This window comes from Nicotiana tomentosiformis, chromosome 4 (genome assembly GCF_000390325.3).
Source record: "Nicotiana tomentosiformis chromosome 4, ASM39032v3, whole genome shotgun sequence".
NCBI classification, from domain to species: Eukaryota; Viridiplantae; Streptophyta; class Magnoliopsida; order Solanales; family Solanaceae; genus Nicotiana; species Nicotiana tomentosiformis.
Genome location: NC_090815.1, coordinates 36,099,595 through 36,120,771, shown reverse-complemented (window position 1 = coordinate 36,120,771; position 21,177 = coordinate 36,099,595). Strand labels below are relative to the sequence as shown.

The 21,177-nt window shown below is 39.3% G+C and overlaps 1 protein-coding gene across 1 annotated transcript; it reads left to right on the top strand.

Annotated features, from left to right (window-relative positions):
* Positions 1-476: 476 nt before the first annotated feature.
* Positions 477-19,054, top strand: LOC138909506 (uncharacterized). The gene is made up of 4 exons (XM_070200710.1): positions 477-825; positions 1,101-1,673; positions 2,310-2,368; positions 18,803-19,054. Exons 1-4 carry the CDS (start codon positions 477-479, stop codon positions 19,052-19,054), a joined length of 1,233 nt encoding a protein of 410 aa, XP_070056811.1.
* The last annotated feature ends 2,123 nt before the right edge of the window (positions 19,055-21,177 follow it).

Here is a 21,177-nt window from a genome sequence, read left to right as displayed (position 1 = left end):
TATTTGAGCAACGGCGTATAGAGGACATTAATACAAATAGTGATGAGGAGGTAGCAGAAAGCCTCATAGAGGCCTCTTCCCCTAAAATTAGCAGGTTTCAGAAGGTGAACCAGATGATCCTGCTAGAGACCATTTGCAAGAAGTCATACAAAAGGGTGGTTTATCACTGGCAAGAAGAGGAAGGTGCTGGCACAGGAAAAAGGAAAAGAAAATCAGAGAAAAGACCAACCCTTTGACTGAGGGGAGGACACAAATAAATTTTTATCTTCACCCCAATGATCAGTGCAATATTTTGGAACATCATAGGAGTGAAAGCAATACACATGATGAAAAGCCTGATCACTTTTAACAATATAAAATTTGTTGTTGTCTTTGAATCATTTGTAAGCAAAGACAAGAATGAAGGATACAAAAAGTTTTTAGGTTTTTAACACTGTCTTAGTAATGAGATATGGCAAATTTTGTATTTTTGGACTATGAATCTACATGCTCCTATGCTAGCTAGCGAGGATCAATATATTACATGGTACGTTGATAATGGTATTGGAACAAATGGTGGGTACATATCTACTGTCCATGCCAAGATCACAACAACTGAAAGAAGGGAGCTTTGGGATAGTTTGACAAGTTTGAATGCTCATGTAGATGGACCATGGTTTTATAAGGGGGATTTTATTATCATATTGGAACCAGGAGAGAAAAGGGGAGGCATACCAAATAGAGCATACAAAAGTTTTGATTTTGTTACTTGTATGAACGATTGTGGGGTTAAAGATGCTGGATTTGTGGGTTCTAATTTCACATGGTGTAATAACAGAAGGCCTAGTAAGAGAATCTGGAAGCGGTTGGATAGGATACTCATTAATGACAGTTGGCTACATAAGTTCCAAAATATTATAGTAAGATACTCAATAGAACATGCTTAAACCACATGCCATTACTGCTGAAATGCTATGATGATCAACAGACAGTCATTAAGTATTTTAGGTTGTTAAATTTTTGGGTGGAGAAGGCAGGGTTTTATGAAATTGTGAAGGAATCTTGGAATACACATTCTGGCAACCCAATGTGGATTTTACAGTAGAAATTAAAAATTTTAGGAAGAAGACTGAGCACATGGTCAAAGGAAGAAATAGGGGAGATAAATCAAAAAGTGGAAGAATGGGAAGCTATTGTACAAGGACTGGAGGATCAGGATTTAAATGTTAACAAAGAGGAATCCAGGGCAGAACTTAACAAAGTCCAGGCAGAGTCTGTTAAATGGATGACACTACGGGAGGCTCTACTAAAGGAAAAATCTCAAATCACATGGTTTGAGGATGGTGATTCTAATAGTAGATATTTCCATAATGTTGTAAAGGATAGGAGAAGAAAATTGCAAATTCATAGAATTAAAAATTACAGGGGAAGATGGATACTGGGGGATGAGAAAATATACAAAGCAACAGTGAAATACTTTGAGAAGCTTTTTAACCAACCAACTCTAGTGGTAGATAGAAATCTGATAGACTGTATTCCCAATTGTAAAACAAAAGATGATAATGTTTACCTGTCGCAACATCCAGATGAAGAAGAAATCAAAGAAGCAGTTTTCGACATGATTGTAACTAGTTCTGCAGGTCTGGATGGCTTCAATGGAATGTTATATCAAAAATGCTGGGATATCATCAAAGGTAGTTAAATTTGTTCAAAGCTTCTTTAATGGGAATAATCTGACAATATTGTTTTTTCATACATGTCTTGTGTTGATTCGTGACATCTCATGCGAGTTTCTCTAAGCTAAGGCCCATCAAACTTAGTAATTTTTCTGAAAATATCATTTCTAAGTTATTGGCAAGGAGACTCAATACACTAGTTTCCAACATGATTTTGCAAAATCACAATTGATTTGTGAAAGCGAGACTGATTACAGATAATGTGCTACTGGCACAGAAGATAGTACATGAAATTTTACAATCAAACAGGGGGCAATGTGGTGATTCAGCTAGATATGGCTAAAGCGTATGATAGGCTCTCTTGGACCTTCCTCACCTCCGTTCTTAGGAGGTTTGGATTCTCTGAATGGTGGACTGAAATTATTTGGAGATTGATTCCTCGAGTGTGGTATTCAATTATAATAAATGGTTCAAGAAGGGGTTTCTTCACTTTAGCATAAGGCCTAAAGCAGGGAGATCCACTTTCCCCCTCACTTTTTATTTTGGGTTCTGAAGTCTTGTTCTGGTTACTCAACAAGTCGCATGATCATCAAGACTTCATTCCCTTCTCTATGAATAATAATGGCCCTATGGTGAATCACCTGGCCTATGCAGACGACACAGTCATATTTAGTGCTGGGAAGAGCAAGGTGATTAAATTAATTATAAAGCAGGTGAGAAAATATGAAAGGAGATCTGGTAAAAAAGTTAATGAAGGTAAACATTTTTTATGCACTTCCCCCAAAGCCTCACCATCTAGGATCAACAGAATTATTGATAAATCAGACTTTAAGCACAACCAGTTCCCTTTCACTTATTTTGGTTGCCCGCTCTATGCTGGAGGAAAGAGAATTGCATACTTTGATGACTTAGTTAGTAAAATTACAAAGAGACTCTCTAGTTGACATAGGAAGTATCTTTAATATGGGGGTAGGGTGCTTATCATAAAGCATGTTCTATATGCTATCCCAACATACACACTTGTTACACTGTCTCCCCCAAAATGTACTTTCAGGTTAATTAAAAGACATCTGGCTAATTTCTTTTGGGTGGTTGATAATGATAAACCAAAGTATCGATGGAGCTCGTGGAGTAACCTGTGTTGCGACAAAGAAGAAGGGGGAATTGGGATCAGATTGTTGGAGGAAACCGGTGACAGTTTTGCTTACAAAAGGTGGTAGAATTTGAGAACACAAGAGTCTCTTTGGTCATCCTTTGTAAAGGTAAAGTATTGCTTAAGAGTACACCCAGTAGTCAAATCTAACAGGTCTCCTCAGTCGAATAACTAGAGGAAGCCGATGCAAATAAGAGACAAAGTTGAACAACATATTATATGGAAGATCCAAGAAGAGGGAAGCAACTTTTGATGGGATAATTGGACTGGGACCTGGAGAAACTTTCTGAGGTGGTCCCTCAACACCTAGTTCAACATATTGCTAAAATAACAATTGGTGATCCAAGCAAAGCGGACTTTGCAATATGGGAACTTGGTACGTATGAATTTTCTCAACTAAATCAGCCTGGCAGTGCATTACAAATAACAAGGAGAAGGACTACATGACATCCCGGGTTTGGTACCCCAATATACCCTTTAAAATGTCCTTCCTTCTTTGGAGGCTCATACATAACAAACTATCTTTAAATGATGCATTGTACAAGTTTGGAGACAATATTCTATCTAGGTGTGTTTGTTGTCCTTTACCAAAACTGGAAACTATGCACCATATTTTTGTAGACAGTGCACCTGCTAAGCATTTGTGGTCTAGTTTTGGAGAATCTATAGGCATTAAAATAGTCAGGGGTTGGTCTGCTAGAAGGGTCTTTGTCATGCCCCGCCCTCGGAAAGCGCGACCGGCGCTCAACCAAAATAACCCGGTCAAGCAAGCATGCTAGATGCTTTAGACCCGACCTTACCCATGAATAGAGCGAAGATGTAATCCAGTAATTAAACAATAAGAGAATTTTCTGAACAACACCAATTCCATTACCATTAGTTACTACATTTATAATTTCCAAAAATACATTACACATTCACAGTTTGAAATGGAACATGTGATACAAATACAACATTTCTATTTTGACTTTCCCAACTCAAAATACAAACCACACCATGTCTACGGAGCCTCTATTGGATATAAAAGAGTAATGTGATGGTGCCGACAACAAGGCACCGACAATATTTCAAACTCTATACATAAAGAACAAAAGAGACAAGGCCCCGATATGAAGTGAGGCTCACCAGGTCAGCTGAGAAGAGGGTGTACCGCTATCACTGATCGATGCCGCCTACTGTAGAACCACTTGCATCCATTAAAGATACAGCGCCCTCAGCAAAAGGGATGCTAGTACATACAGAATCGTACTAGTATGTAAGGCTGAACACCCTCTCAATGAATCGAGTAGCCGAATAAGGAGAAAGAAACAGGGAATCAATGAGAACCTCAAACAGTGTTAAAGCATCAAGTTAAGAGAAAGATAAATTTTCCAAATAAATATGATTATTTTTAAGTTGGGAGATCTTTAGCACCGATATACCATCGTATTTTTAGCACGGAGTCCGATCACGGCCCGATCGGCTAAGCCATCTCACCCAAAGACATTCAATTACAATACCACCGCACTTTTAACACGGAGTCCGATCTCATACCGATCAGCTAAGCCATTTCGCCCCAAGACATCCGACCACAACACCACCATGTGCGCAGTATAGCGTCCGATCTCGACCCGATCGGCTAGGTCGTCTCTCCACATGTGCCGTGTGAGTCAACATCCAATCCAAGGTTAGCAATAATCTCATCCCAATCAAGGGAAAAAATCTCAACACATCAATATCATCCCATTAAGGGGAACAATCTCAATACATCAGCACGGGGATTTACCCCTCAATCATATTTGCGAGACATGCAACTCCTGCCCTGCACCAGTAACTATGAACATGGCCAAATCAATTCGCAATGCGTCTGAAACTCACCCGAGTCCTCGAGGCTCCACACCAAATATCCACACAAGTACATAAACATCATACAAACTCGATCATGCGATCAAAAAAAATTCAAAACCATGAATGGAACATCAAAACACCCGAAATTTCACAATGAACTCAAGAATTACTAGAATCACAACCAAGAGTTTGATTCCTATCAAACCAACTCGGAATGATACCAAATTTGGTAGACATGTCACAAATGACAAAAAGGACCTATTCCATGTCCCAAAATCAAAATTCAAACACGATAGCCATAAAGTCAAACCATGGTCAAATTTATGTTAAATTGCAAACAATCGCCAAAAAGTCTCAAATCAACCTAGGAACCTCCAAATCTAATTCCAAGCATACTCATATGTCCATAATTACTATTCGGACCTAAAGGAACCATCAAAACTTTGATCCGAGATCAAATACGTAAAAAGTCAAACTTGGTCAACTCTTCCCATTTAAAGCTTCTAAAATGAGAATCATTCTTCTAAATCAATCTCGAAAAAGAAGATTATTTCAATAGGATGTACTGTTATATATGGCCTCCCTCGTCTTGACCACAGTGGAGAGTATTGAATGTTGCGAATAAACATGTACAGCAAACCCAACAATCCTGCAATCACTGTCCCATTGACAAGATCTAAAACAAGTATTAAGTTGAGGGAGTAATCTTCTTTGGATATTTGGGAGATCATAACCAGCATCTCGTGCAACCATCACTTGCATCTTGAAGAAACACATCAAATTAACTGAAAAATATCCCCATTATAATTATCAAAATTACATTAAAATATATATAACAAGATAAAACATATTTATATTTCATGAACAGAGATACGTGCATACATACATACATTGTAAAAACCACATTAAGGTAGAGTTATTAGCAGATATAAAGTGAGATCGATACTAACTAGTTGTTGCCATGAGAAAACTGTGTAAATGAAACCAAGCTTAAGAAATGCCATAATATAGACCTCCCCGGTAATGAATTGGCATCTGGAATGGTCAATAATAGTTCTATAATATGTCCCTTGTATATTCAATATTCTTGTGACACACCCTTAGGTCGCTTTGAGCACTAGCCTTAATTTCAGTGTTCCGAGACCTCTCATAGTTTTATTTGATATTTCTTGATTTGCGTGCATGATCGCTTTTCGGAAAGCTTTTTTGTAAAATTTTAAAAAAAATATGATTTTTGGTTTAAAATGACACTTGAGTTGACCACACTCAACATTTTAGATAAAAGACATCGAATCGGTATTTTGACGATTCTGTAAGGTTTGTATAATGTTTTTTGACTTGTAAGCATGTTTGGTTGGGGTCCGAGGTGACCCGAGCGTATTTCGGCGCGTTATGTGAAATATTTTGAAAATTGAGTTTAAGTTGAAGCTTTTTGAGTTTTGATGATTGATTCTTATTATTTGATGTTATTTTAATGATTTGAGCTAGAGATCAAGTTCATAGGAAGTTATTACACTTGTGTGCATCTTCGGTTTGGAGCCCGAAGGGATCAGGTGAGTTTCAGGTGCATTGCTGAATGGTTTGGGATTGCTAGTGCTAACTGTTGGTGTTTCAGGTCTGTTTGCGAGATCTAGCTCAGTTTTACCATCAATGGATCACATTTGCGACATAGGGACTAGGCTAGGTGACCTCGCATTTGCGACAGAAAGTTCTCTTTTGTGAAAGCTGACCAGTCACTTTTGCGAATATTTTGGTTTCATTTTACGACCACTGGGCATGTAGGATAGCTTTGCATATGCGAAGCAATTATCCGCATTTGCAAAGGTGGGCTTCTCGCATTTGCGATAAATATGTCGCTTTTGCGACTTCTTTTGGCCTGATGCACTGATCACATTTGCGATAAGTGTGTCGTATTTGAGGACATCACATTTGCGAATAAGACTTCGCAAATGCGATGTCTGTAGCTGGGTAAATATAACAATCCGGCCGGTCATTTTGAGTATTGTAGCCTCTTTCCCTTATTTATCTATTCTTATATGTTCATTTGTAGTTATGCGATTTGCCGGGGTGATTGGTTTGATTCCGTAGATGTTTCGGAGTATATTGGGATACTTAGTCCCAAGGTTGAAGGTTTAGGTTGGAAGAGTTGACCGGAGTTTGACTTTTGTGTAGATGACTCCGGAATAGATTTTTGATGGTTCTGATAGCTTCATATGGTGATTTTGGACTTGGGCATATATCCGGATGTTGATTTGGAGGTTCATAGGATGGTTTGATGCTTTTTGGCGAAAGTTAAAAAATTGAAGGTTTGGAAGGTTGCGAGGTTTGACCGAGAGTTGACTTTATCGATATCAGGGCCAGATTTTCATTTCAGAAGTTGGATTAGGTCTGTTATGTCATTTCTGACTTGTGTGCAAAATTTGAGATCATTTGAAATTGGTTTGGTATGATTCGGCATTAGTTTTAGAAGTTGGAAGCCCATTAGTTCATTAGGCTTGAATTGGGGTGTGATTCGTGATTTTGGTGTTGTTTGATGTGATTTGAGGCTTTGACTAAGTTCATATCATATTTTTTGACCTATTGATATGTTTGGATGGGGTCGGGGGGGGGGGGGGAGGGGTGAGGATGTGTTGCGGAATAAGTACAAACTCATTTTTGACTTGGAGGAGTTGTTGATATTTGTGCATCCGGTTTCCTCTTTCGTGATCGCGAGGATAGGGTCGTGATCGCGAAGGGTCAATTCTGGCAGGTGGGTTTTTGTTCAATGCGTTCGCGAGGTGAAGGATACGATCGCGAAATTCTGAGTGTTTGTGCAATGCGAACGCGAGTGAGGGGACGCGTTCACGAAGAATGAAGGGGAGGCCTAGGAATTCCACGGGTTTGTTCATCGCGATCGCGTGTGGCTGTTAGCGATCGCGTAGTTATTTGTGACTGGTCATCACATTCACGACTTTGTTAATGCATTTGCATAGAAGGATTTTTGATACTGGAGATTTTTGTTCTTCGCGATTGCGAGGGACTTTCCACGATCGCGAAGTGTAATAACAGGGCAGCAGGTTTTAAAATCCCAAATCAAGGGTTATAGTATTATTTCATATTTTGAGTTGTAGAGCTTGGTTTTGGACGATTCTGGAAGGGATTTTAAAGATATGGATCGGGGTAAGTATTTTTGACTCGGATTTGTTATTATATCATGATTCCATCTTTGTTTTTAGCATTTAATTAGTGAATTAAAGTGACGAAATGGGAGATTTTGTGAAAACTTTTCAAAAATAAAAAATGGAGGTTTGAAGGTCGATTTGAGGTCGGAATTGGATGATTTTGGTATGGTTGAACTTGTAATTGAATGGGTGTCTGGCATTTGTAAATTTTGTCGATTTCTGAGGTGCGAGCCCGGAATTGACTTTTTGGATTGACATTTTGATTTTGGTTGAAGATCTTAGCTTTATAATTTGGAATCAATTCCTATGGCTTTTATTGATTATATTTAGTTGATTTGGTTAGAGGAGTGATTTAGCTTGCTAGAGTTAAGTATCTTATCTAAACTTGGTTGAGGCATTAGTTGCCTGAATTATTTATGATAGCTACATGTTATGGGTGGTACATATGTGTGGGGTTGACCCCATATGCGTGCACCGACGTACTATTTTTATGCTCGGGGTACTGCTTAGGCTATGACATGCCGTGAAATGATTGCTAAGCTTCAAGTTGAGATGTTTCTCCTATTTGTACCCCTCTATGAGCTATTTGTACCAAAAATTGATAATTCTTGATGGAAATTGTTTGTTTTAGCTCTGATAGCAAACATTGCACATGCCTACAATATATCATGTTATTTATACAAGTCCAGTAGTATGAAACTTGATAACCATTGATAATGTACATGTATTCCCGCATATTTTCTTTCTCTGTGTTATGAGCTAGATTTGTAGCTTGCGACCATGCCGGGTAGATTGTGATTATTAGCACGTGAGTTATCCGTGCGGATCCAGTTATTGATATTATTAGCACATGAGTTATCCGTGCGGTTGATTCTATTAGCATATGAGTTGTCCGTGCAACACATGAGTTGTCCGTACATTGTGTGGATATAGATCCATCACCCTAGGGTCACTCTCTCATGTTTCTCTCTTGATGGTGTACACGCAGTTATTAAGAAAAACTGATCAGTGGTTTGGTACGGATGTGGAAAAGTTGAGGAAAGTTTGGCCAGTGTTGTTTTGGAATTGCATTTCATCTGTACTTGAAATTTTCATGGTTTATTATCTGATTTATCTGTATATCATCTTATATGTCGTACCCGTGACTGATTATTTATTTTGAGTAATCGTACAGACCCATAGACAATCCCTTTCAATACCTTATACATGTTCACATTAATGTTCTATACTTGTTGGATTTTTATGAAACTGTACAGGTTATAGCATGTATCATTTATAATTCTTGTTTCTTTTACCTAGGCGAGGTTAGTTACAATATTTATTGAGTACATTGGGTCGGTTGTACTCATACTATACTTTACACTTAACTGTGCAGATCCAGGTGTGGGGACCCGTTATCAATAATAGATTTTCTTGTTAGACTGATCTACGCAAGTTAGAGCTGCATTTTTAGCCGCAGTTTTGACTTGTCTTTTCTTATGTACTGTTGTTTTAGTTCAAAAAGTATTATTATTTAGTTAAGACTTATGTCCCGTTGTTTATCTTCTGACTCTGTATCTACCAGTTTCTGGGGGATTTACCTTGCATTAGCAGTATTGGGTTGTATTGAGATTTCAGACTTATGCTATTTCTATAAGTTTCATTGTTCTATTTTTTTATTGCTATGTTTCGGCTTGCCTAAATGGTGTGTTAGGTTCCATCACGATGGGTTAGGATTTTGGGTCATGACAAGTTGGTATCAGAGCCCTAGGTTCATAGGTATTAAGAGTCATGAGCAAGTATAGTAGAGTCTTGCGGATCGGTACGAAGACGTCTGTATTTATCTTTGAGAGACTACCGAACTGTTAAGAAACTTCACTTCTTGTATTCCTGTTGTACGGATTTGTTATTTCCGGAATTTGAACTTGAATCTTCTATTCTCTAACAGATAGTGAGGACACGTGCGACCAAATCAGGAGGACGGCCAACAGTTGCACCGGTTAGGGCTTTGAGAGGCCAGGGCCGCGGTAGCGGCTGAGGTGTGGCTCATACTACAGCCAAATCAGCAGTTTTGGAGCCACTAGTTGCTCCAATTCAGGAGCAGGTACCAGATGTGGTTGAGCCAGTGGGAGCAGTTGTGCACCTTGTGATTCATGGCCTTTAGGAGGCCTTAGCCCAGATTTTGACTGTTTGCACGAGCCTGGCTCAAGCGGTTTCAATTCCAGCTGCACCAGCCACTTCACAAGCTGGAAGAGGTGCCTAGACTCTTGCTGCCCATACTCCAGATTAGCTAGCTCAGGGGCTCCAGAAACCGAGTGTATTGCCAGTTCAGTCAGTTTCTACCACTAAGGCCAAGGTTGGTCCTCATATGAGTGATGAGGAGAAGAAAAGACTGGAGCGGTTTGGGACGATTAAGCCTCTAGAGTTCAGTGGAGCAGAGTCGGAGGATTCCCAAGATTTCATAGACCGGTGTCAGCGGATTCTTCACACGGCGGGTGTTTTGGACACCAATGGGGTTTAATTCACTACTTTTTAGCTGACCAGGGCAGCCTATCGATTGTGGCATGCTTATGAGTTGAGCAGGCCAGCCGATGCAGCGCCACTTACATGGCATGAGTTCTCAGTTCTTTTCTTAGAGAAGTTTATCCCACAAACCCACAGAAAGGAATTGCGTAGGTAGTTTGAGTAGCTATGCAAGGAGGGTATGACCACGACTTAGTACGAGATGAGGTTTTTAGAGTTGTCTCGTCATGCGGTATGGTTGGTTCCCACTGAGAAAGAGAAGATTAGGAGGTTTATTGATAGCCTCAACTATGGATTACACTTCATTATAGCTCGGGAGGTGGTGACGGGTGCGAGGTTTGACGAGGTGGTTGATATTGCTAGATGCTTAGAGTTGGTTCGTAGGTAGGAGCATGAGTAGCGGGAGGCTAAGAGTCCTCGTAGTTTAGGCGGTTTCAGTAGTGCCTCATCTAGAGGTCAGTCCCATTACAGCAGGGGTCGTTCTTCTAGACCCGTTCTGGCAGCTCGTCATGTTTCTCGTGGTTCTTTAGCTAGCCACAATTCATATTGTGCATGCCCAGCTCAGTAATTATTTAGTGCGTTGCCAACACAGAGTTCTTACCATGCTTCATCTGCATAGGGTTCCGCGGGGAGTTATTTAGGCTATAAGGGGCAGCAGCTCCGTCAGAGGAGATGTCATTTTGAGTGCGAAGACTTGAGTCATCTCATGAGGGATTTCCCCAAACTATTGGGTAGGATTCCACAGCAGAGTTCACAACCTATGATTCCAGCACCAGCAGCTACACCACATGCACAACCAGCTCAGGGTGGGGCTCATTCGGCTCGAGGCCTCCCTAGAGGGGGAGGTCGATCAGGTGGTGGTGAGGCTCATTGCTATGCATTTCCAGCCAGCCCAGAGGAAGTTGCCTCAGATGCGATGATCATAGGCATTGTTTCAGTATGCCACAGGGATGCTTTTTAATAATTGATCCTAGTTCCACTTATTCATACATGTCATCATACTTTGTGTGTTATTTGGACATGCCCCGTGATTCTTTTGCTATGCCTATTCATGTATCTACACCAGTAGGTGATTCTGTTGTTATGGACCGTGTGTATCAGTCGTGTGTGGTGACTATTAGGGGATTAGAGATGAGAGTCGATCTTTTACTGCTTAGCATGGTTGATTTTAATGTGATTTTAGGCATGGATTGGTTGTCACCATATCACGCTATTGTGGATTGTCACACCAAGACTGTGACGTTGACGCTAATATTTGAAGGCTCAACTAATGGTTGAAAAGGGATGTCTGGCCTGTTTGGCCCATGTGAGGGATGTTGGTGCTGATACTTCTACCACTGAGTCCGTTCCGGTAGTGAGAAACTTTCCAGATGTGTTTCCTGCAGACTTGTCAGGCATGCCACCCGTCAGGGATATTGATTTTGGTATTGAACTGGTGTCGGGCATTCAACCCATCTCTATTCCACCATATCATATGGCACCAGCATAGTTGAAAGAATTGAAAGAAAAACTTTAGGAGCTACTCGATAATTATTAACAAGTACCCACTACTGCACATTTATGACTTATTTGACTAGCTTTAGGGTGCTAGAGTGTTCTCTAAGATTGATTTGAGGTCTGGGTATCACCAGTTAAAGATTCGGGATTCGGATATTCTGAAGACTACTTTCAGGTCTTGGTATGGTCACTACGAGTTTCTCGTGATGTCATTTGAGCTGACCAATGCCCCAACAACATTTATGCTTTTGATGAACAGTGTATTCCAGCCATATCTTGATTCTTTCATCATCGTATTCATTTTCAACATCCTGGTATACTCTCGCAGCTGAGAGGATCATGTGAAACATTTGAGGATAGTGCTCCAGACCTTGAGGGAGAAGAATTTATATGCAAAATTTTTAAAGTGTGAGTTCTGGCTTAATTCAATGTCATTTTTGGGTCATGTGGTATCCAGTGAGGGGATTAAGGTAGATCTAAAGAAGATTGAGGCAGTTCAGAGTTGGCCCAGACCGTCTTCAGCTACTGAGATTCGGAGTTTTCTAGGTTTGGCCGGATATTATCGCCATTTTGTGGAGGGTTTCTCGTCCATTGCTGGACCTTTGACCAAATTGACTTAGAAGGGTGCCCCATTTAGGTGGTCTGATGAGTGTGAGGAAAGTTTTTAGAAGCTCAAGACTGCCTTGACCGCAACTCCAGTTCTAGTTTTTCCTTCAGCATCGGGTTCATATACGATTTCTTGTGATTCTTCTCGGATTGGTATTGGGTGTGTTGATGCAGGAGTCTACAACACTTTTTTAAGAAAAAGGGTGATTGCTTATGCTTCGCTCCAGTTGAAGCCCCATGAGAAGAACTACCCCGTTCATGATCTAGAGTTGGCAGCTATTGTTCACGAATTGAAGATTTGGAGGCATTATCTCTACGGCGTGTCTTGTGAGGTATTTATAGATCATCAGAGTCCACGACACTTGTTTAAGCAAAAGGATCTAAATTTGAGGCAACTGAGGTGGTTGGAGCTTTTAAAAGACTATGATATCATCATTTTATATCATCTCGGGAAGTCCAATGTTGTGGCTGATGTCTTAACATAAAGGCTGAGAGTATGAGTAGCCTTGCATATATTCCAGTTGGTGAGAGGCCGCTAGCATTGGATGTTCAGGCCTTGGTCAATCAGTTCATGAGATTAGATGTTTCGGAGCCTAGTCAAATTCTTGCTTGCATGGTTTCTCGGTCTTCTTTGAATGAGTGCATCAGAGAGCGTCAGTATGATGACCCCCATTTGCTTGTCCTTAAGGACACGGTGCAGCACGATGATGCCAAAGAGGTTTCTATTGGAGATGATGGGGTGTTGCGGATGCTGGGTCAGATTTGTGTACACAATGTGGATGGGTTACGTGAGTTGATTCTTGAGAAGGCCCATAATTCACGGTATTCCATTCTTACGGGTACCACTAAGATGTATCAGGATTTGAGGCAGCACTATTAGTGGAGAAGAATGAAGAAATATATAGTGGAGTATATGGCTCGGTGCTTGAACTGTCAGCAGGTGAAGTACTAGCATCAGAGGATGGGCGGTTTTCTTTGTTGATACTCAATTTTGCCCTCATATTTTATAAAGTATTTCATATGCTTTTAAAATATTATTTTGCATTATTACCCAATTTATAGAGGACATGTGGGTGATTTCTATAATTTTTAAATCTTTTAAATTTTATTTCTTGCATTTTTCTAAATTGTCCTATATTCATTGATTACTCCTTCAAATTATTTTGAGTGATCTAACAATCCAAATTGATTATTTATGCACATATGTGTACTCTATAATATTTTACTTCATTTTATATAATTATATTTGTATTCTTACTTATTATTTATATTATTTGCAATAATAGTCTATATTCTACAAATAATTACGTGTACTATATTATTTATGTCAAAATAGAATCCTATATTTTTATAATTTTGAGTTATTCTTTTTAAGCGTATTAATTTCATAAATAATATTTTTTAATTATTTATTAGCCATTTTAATAATTTATTTTTTGATTAATTGGTGTATTTTAACATCTGGCCCAAGTGAATGCCTTTTTTTGGATCAAAAACAGGCCCAAACCACTAGCCCAACGACCCTGATCCCAAGCCAAACGACCATTTCTCTCTAACCCAATTGGGGACCAGAATTTAAACTGCCCTGCCTCCCTTTAATCTCGCCCGTTGATCTCAAATGATCAACGGCCCACAACAAATCCCTCCCTTTCCTTATATCCCCATAATTCAAACCCTAGACTCCATTTTCTCCGTCCAGCCGCCCCAAATCCTCTTGAACCTTCCCCTCTTCTCTAAAAAGCCCTAGCCGCCACCCCCTTCAACCCTTCTCCGAATATCATTAACAATGGGATTCACCCATTATTTGCTTACCATATTCGTGTTATCTCGCTACTGGTCGCTCTTTTATGATATTACTTAGGTACTTGCCTGATTTGGCAAGTGCCATCTAAAAATTCGAACCATGCTGACTTGAATCTGTGGGATTTGGATGATGATTCCGTCTAATGCACTCAACGAGGAATGATTTTGCACCTTTGGTCGATTTAAAGCTGGTTGGACCCAACTAGGGTTTGATATTTTCATCTCCTTTACTGGTTCTGATTGCATGAGATCTTTTCTTTTCTTCTTTATTTTTAATTAATTATTTTCCACGATTGGTTTATTCATATCGAACACTATATAAACCCACCCCCGATTTCCCCTTTGGACAGACTTGAATCACTCTAACTCCCTCACTTACTCACTCTATTATTCTGAAACTACTGGTTCTTGGCCGGCTAAAAGCCAAGGACACCGAAATTTGCTTTATCAACCTTTCCCAGTACGAGCAGTTCTCGGGACTCATCTGAAGACCTTGCGAACTCTGATGCACTGGGTTTGAGGTCTTTTTCTATTTGCTATTGATAATTGAATTACTGTTGAAAATTGCTCTTCTCATTTACTTGTTCATTAATTTGTAACTGGTAAGTATCTTTGACTGTCGCAATTTTATTCTCTTTTGCATGTGTTCATGATCTGTATATCTATGTCACTTAAGCTTTTGTGAACCAATATGCTACTGTGTTGTCTCTGTTTGTAGTCCTATTTGCTTTGAGGTTATTCAGTGGCCCTGTACTTTTCTATCATCTAAACTTGCCTAAATTCTAAACTTTGATGTATTCCCATTATATGCGTTCAACATGAATGGTTTCTGCCTACCTTGAGCCTGCTTAGCTATTATGATTGTGCGTGTCTGAGTACTTATACCTACTGTTTGTTATGAGTCCTTTCTCATGCCTTACTTTGAACTCTCATATTGAAACTTCTAGGGGACTAATTCCTACCCAGAATTTGCTTTAATGAATCTCTTTCTGCTGAATCTTTTATGTATAATCTACTATTTCTTTGCAAATTAACCCATGATCATGTGAATCCCCTGTGACAAATACTATCTTAATATTTAGCGAAACTTGCTTCTCTACTATTTATAAACTCTAATGTTGTTCTCCCTAACTTGTTTAATCCTATATTCTTTAGTATTGCCTAAGACTTCTGGGTGAATTCCAATATATTTAGCTTTATCTCTTATGTGTGGTCAACTGTCATAAGTCCTGAGGTTTGCTTGTCCTGTTAACCTAGAGTTAATATATTTTTACCTACCATGTGTTCTTTTAGCTTTTGAATCTTTGTGTTATGACTAATAGTTAGCATGTTAAGTTTCTTATGCTCAGATTGCTTGTCAACTATTGTAGACCATACCCACTAGCCTGTTTATTATACTTTTTGTGATTATGTCTTCATTAGGCTCTCATGTTAAAGACTTTCATGTGAAAACTACTATTTCACTTGTTCCTGACTATGACTCTGTTAGACTTTCATGTCAAGAATCTTATGTCTAAAGTCCTCTTTAGGCTAATTTTGGATCATGCTTTGCTTTGAAATTCTATTTGGAGTGGTTTGCTATCTTATAATGTTTAATCATGCTACTTTGAACTTGTTGTCTGAAAATATAGCATGTGCGTATCTTGCGTATGCCTTGTATGCCTGCCAAGACTTTGTGTAACCCTATCTATGTGTCTTTGGTTTGAAACTGTTGTTAGCTACAGCCTTAAGAATTAAGTGTGTGAATTCCAAGAGTTTTGTTTAATTGACCCAGTATGTAGTTTGTCACTTGTATGGTTAGTCTGGCATCTGATTGGGTAAGTAAGGCATTCGTTTGGGCCTGGTTTGTTGGGCCACATGTGTTGTTGGACCCTAAGCATCTGATTAAGGCGTACTCTAATTGTCCTTGTGAGCCTGGGATTTGGTCCTGCTGGTTGTGCGAAGAGTAAGGCTGTTGAAGGCCCAGAAACATCACCGGGTTGCTTTGTATTGGGCCTGCAACTATTCTATTGAGCCTGGAATTGTTTCATTTTGTAACTGTCCTATTTGGTTTGTATTATTTAGTTTGGGCCTGTAATAATTTTGTAATAACGAATAATGGGGAAATAGTGAAAGTGGGGGCTAGGATACTTTATTTCTTGCATGAACGGGTAGAAAATATTCCTATAGGATTCTAAGCATCTTATTTGCTTGCAATGTCCTATCCTTTGAGAATTATCTGTCTTATATGTTGTTAAACTCACCTATTTCCTTAGAAATCATGATTTAGGGCTTTCAACTTATTTAATGTCTTAATTTGCATTAAGATCATTCTTATATGATCTGGAAATGGACTTGTTTATTGCTTGTTTAACTGCTCATTTTGCACCTAGATATCATGTCTATAGGATAACTGAAACTGCTCGCTTTGGTATATTTCCTTCAAATTACGTGACTCACCTAGATATCATGTCTATAGGATATCAATCTATGTCATCAAAAACTGCTCTTGTTGGTATCTTTCTTCTGTTACATGGCCCTTTCAGAAATCATGCCTATAGGAATAAGAAAACAAATCTGCACTTGAAACAACCTCATTCCCCGATGTAAATCGTTTAGAAATTAAGTCTATAGGATGCTATCATTCACTTAGAAAGCATGGCTATAGGATCATTTAACAAAATTTTGTTTTAAAGCAGATTTATCGTCAAATCTGGCCATCTAGAAATCCTGCCTATAGGACTTATATTAATAGTTGAAACGCCTAGTCATATCCACTCGCATAGAAACCATGCATATAGGTTTGAACTACTTAGCATGCTCTAATTCCAGGTATGCCCGTCCATCTAAGCATGTTTAACATAATTGATAATGGTCTGTTTGAATGATTGCGTGCACATGAGTCTATATGAGGAGGTGAGCTTGAGCCTTTTCTGCTACTTGCATATGGTGTGAAGTCCATTTTTTTAATCATTTTGAGCAGCCTAAGGGAGTCTAGAACCACCGACATAGTAGATCCAAAAGCCTCCTGGACCATAGGCATGGAACGCGACTTAGAATTGAACTAGAACACTTTAGGTAAACAACTTCAAGATAGTAATCGGGTAGAAGGAGATGAAAGTCTATGCCCGCTGAATAATATGAGCAACCCTTATGCTTAAGAAAGTTGCGAAGTATTATTTATGTTGCACGGGATGATCCTTTAGGCTAAAAAACATAGGACCCCCCATACATGGTTACTACTTGTACACTTGTTTATTGAACTTAGATGGGACTAGGATGTATATTGTAATTCTCAAAGAGTTGTACCAATTACTTATTAGTGGACGAGTCCTTTCTTTCATTTGTGTGTTATTTCTTTTAATCGCTTGTTCTATCCTATTCTTCACCTTGAATAATTTGATATTTGAACTCTCTGCTCTTTTTTTAATAGACCCGATCACATAGGGTAATTATAATTTGATAATCCGCATAGCATAAAATTCTACCGGGAATCACAGTTGTGGACCTCGAAGAGTGTCTAACCCCTTCTCTTTGAGGTAATTTCAGCCCTTACCCGATCTTTGGTAACATGGACTAGGTAAAACAGAGTTATTTACAAATAGGTACCCTAATGCATCTTAAACCGTTAGGTGGCAACTCTTCCCATTTAATACCCATTTAATACCCATTTAAAAGAGTTGTCACGCGTCGAAACCCGCTTTCGCGAGAAAACGGGGCGCGACAACATGGCGACTTCGCTGGGGATATGCTTAGGCTCTTTCCATAAAGAATTCTGCTTATGTGGATTATTGAATTATTTGACTTTATTTATGTGCCTCCATCTTCCCACCCCCTTATTTTCTTCAAATTGCTACATCGTGAACCTCCCTTCCCCACCTCCTTTATTTAATTATGTTGTTGATTTTTTATGAACTATGCTAACTTTTATCCTTTGTCTTTTCTTTTCTGTCTTACTTACTTTATTGCATTATTTATACTGCCTTTGTGTGCTTTCACCATGAAAATTATTTTACATGTACCTTCTCATAAAACAAGCTTTCAACATTATATTCCACTCGTGCCTACTATCAACATAGTGGAGCTTGATGAGTATCCATGCTTTCCATAAAAAATCATTGATAAATTGGAAAGGCTTATTAGTGGTAGACTAGTTGATCAGCGGTGCAATCGACGGTCCCGTACATTTACTTTTCAAGTAGTCCGCTTGACAGTATCAGTCTAGACCCTTCTAGAAATCCCATTATGTTTGAAAATATGCATGCATCATGTTAAAACCTAGGATGAATTAAAAGCCCATGGTACGCTAATCCGGTTAGATAAACCTTGTCCAAAGTCCAAAGGAATCTCTACAATCCTGAGGGACACACTCATGGTATGTGCATTACTTGGAGAAAATATGTCAACATGTTGACTGTTATTGCGTAATTAGTCAAATCCGGAGGGGGAAGGGCTAACTCTTTTATTTAATGCACAAAATGAAGTATGAAATTTCCAGGTTTGGCATGTTCCAGAATATCCCACCTCTGCTAATTTATTGGTGGAACGACCTCGCGCCATGTAACATAAACCACATAAGAAGAGTATCTGGTAACTTATCGTCCTTGATGAACATTCAGCCAAACAAGGAACTAATTGAGGCAGACACTTTGTTTTGGGATGAAAAGGGAGTAGTCTTTCAGTTCGGGAATATAGGGATGACTCCTCTTTTAGAAGAAATTGGGGGCTTCACCAAACTTCCATGGAATAGTCCGGGTCTATTGGTGCCAGAAAATTCTACCCCACACGCTTTCTTGAAAATGATTGGGTCCAAGAAGAATGAGGAGTTGGGTTTCTTGAAGAAGTCCTACATTCCTTTTGAGTTTCTCTAAACACTACGGGCACAATGAATTGTACTGTTTGCATTTTGAGGAATTGGCTATTACCTCCATTAGATGGTTTCATCGTCGAGTTTATGTCTTCATAGTCTGCTTTCTAGGTTTGCTAATTTTCCCAATGCAAGGAGGGAAAATTCACCCTCATTTACCCATGGTCGCCATGACCATGATAGAAGGAATCGAGGGACAAAAATACACTATTGTTCCTATGATACTAGCTGAGATATATCGAGCTTTGGATAGATACAAGCATGGGGCTGGATATTTTGAGGGGTGCAATCTTCTGCTATAGGTTTGGTTGCTAGAACATTTTCAAAGGGGAGACTGCCGTCAAGAGTTCCTGCGTAGGCCACTAAATGATTATATTGCCAATCATCATCCCAAGAAGATGACATTTTCTCCTTATTAATTTGTAAAACCTGGAAATACTGAAGAATAGGTACGTCTCTTCAGTAACTTGACTGATGAACAGGTACACTGGATGTTTGAGTGGTTTCCCATCAAAGAGTTCATAATCAGGTCCAAAGGGCCATCCATTTGGTGTTGATTGGGTTGCAAGGAATCTACCCTTACGCTCCTATAAGGGTAATGAGGCAAGCTGGGAGGAAGTAGTTTATAACTCGGGTGTCTAATATGGCTCAATATAAGGCAGACTTCAAATGGGATGTCATTCCTTTCAAATTTGAGTCTCAGCACATGCGGAATCAAAATATCATTGTAGATGGGGAGACTGTAGAGCCAGACAGGTACCATGCTGGGCATATGTATTACTACCTTTCGTGGCTAGAGGACGACATAACCGGGAACGTCAAATCTGGAGTCAACTTGAAAGGAAAAATCATAGATGAAATGCCGAAGCCCAGGTAAAGTACAAAAGGCTGCACAAAAAGGTTTTTAAATCTGAGGCGAAGCATATAGAACAGCATAAGATAGACATGGAGGCAATAAAAGAATGGAAGGAGACCACGAACAAGTCAACAGAAATGATGGAACATTTAGAGAAAGGGTTGATGGAATTGAAAGGAAAGATGATGAAGAGGCTTTGGGATTGCCAAGGTATGGGCTACGATGAGGGAGGAAAGCTGGAAATGACATACTTGCTGCTCGACATGCACGATGTTGGGAATGTGATCGATAAGGCCAAGAGGGCAAAGCATGAAGAAGGTCCGTCTGGGACCAAATAGAATAGGAAAATCTCTTTATTTTTTTATAGTTAGATTTCGTCTAGATACAATGTAATAAGGCTTCATGCCATTAGTGAATCTATATTATTATTTCAATTTAGTAATAGATTGGTTTGATGTCACAACTTGACCTCGGGGAATGTGACCGGCGTTCAACCGAGATACCCCGGTTAAGCAAGCCTGTTAGATACCTTCTACCCAACCTTGCCCATTAACAATGTATGAACCAATACAAGTGATAGACATGAGAAGAATAAAGTGTTCCACAATATTTTCCATTACTAAAGGATATTCATTTATGATTTCCAAAATATAACAAGTGTACTGATATGATGAAAACATGTTCGCCCAAATACTTCCTAGTTTAATTCCCAACATCATATACCACCCATAACTTGTCTACGGAGCCTCTAAGTACAACAGAAGAGTAGTATGGATGTGCTGACGACAAGGCCCCAGCTATACCTCAAAATGTAACTTACAATGTCAAATGACATCAAACCCGGAACAGAGTTGGGCTGACCAAAATCTGCTGAATAGAGAGTAACCACTAACGAGGGTCAAAACCACCTGCTGACGAACCACCTGCATCCATTGAAGATGCAACGCCTCCGGCAAAAGAGACTTTAGTACATATGGAATAGTACTAGTATGTAAATCTAAATGTCCACTTTCAAAATAGAATGCCAATATAAGAAAGAGAAAACCATAGAAACAGCAAGTCACAACAACAATATCCAAATTCCAGTTAAAACATACCAATTTTTAAATTATGAAAATAATATATATTTTGGGTTGGGAGATCATTAGCACCGATATACCACCGTATTTTTAGTACGGAGTCCGATCACGCCCGATCGTCTTTGCCATCTCCCCACGAACAATGTGGTTTGACATGTGGTGCAAAAGAAAGGTGTTACCAAGAGTAGTACA

Coding starts and splice junctions, on each gene's coding strand:
- LOC138909506 (XM_070200710.1), top strand. CDS start 477: ATGAATCTACATGCTCCTATGCTAGCTAGCGAGGATCAATATATTACA. Junction 826..1,100: donor GTGTAATAACAGAAGGCCTA/GTAAGAGAATCT, acceptor TAAAAATTTTAG/GAAGAAGACTGAGCACATGG. Junction 2,369..18,802: donor TTAAATTAATTATAAAGCAG/GTGAGAAAATAT, acceptor ATGAACATTCAG/CCAAACAAGGAACTAATTGA.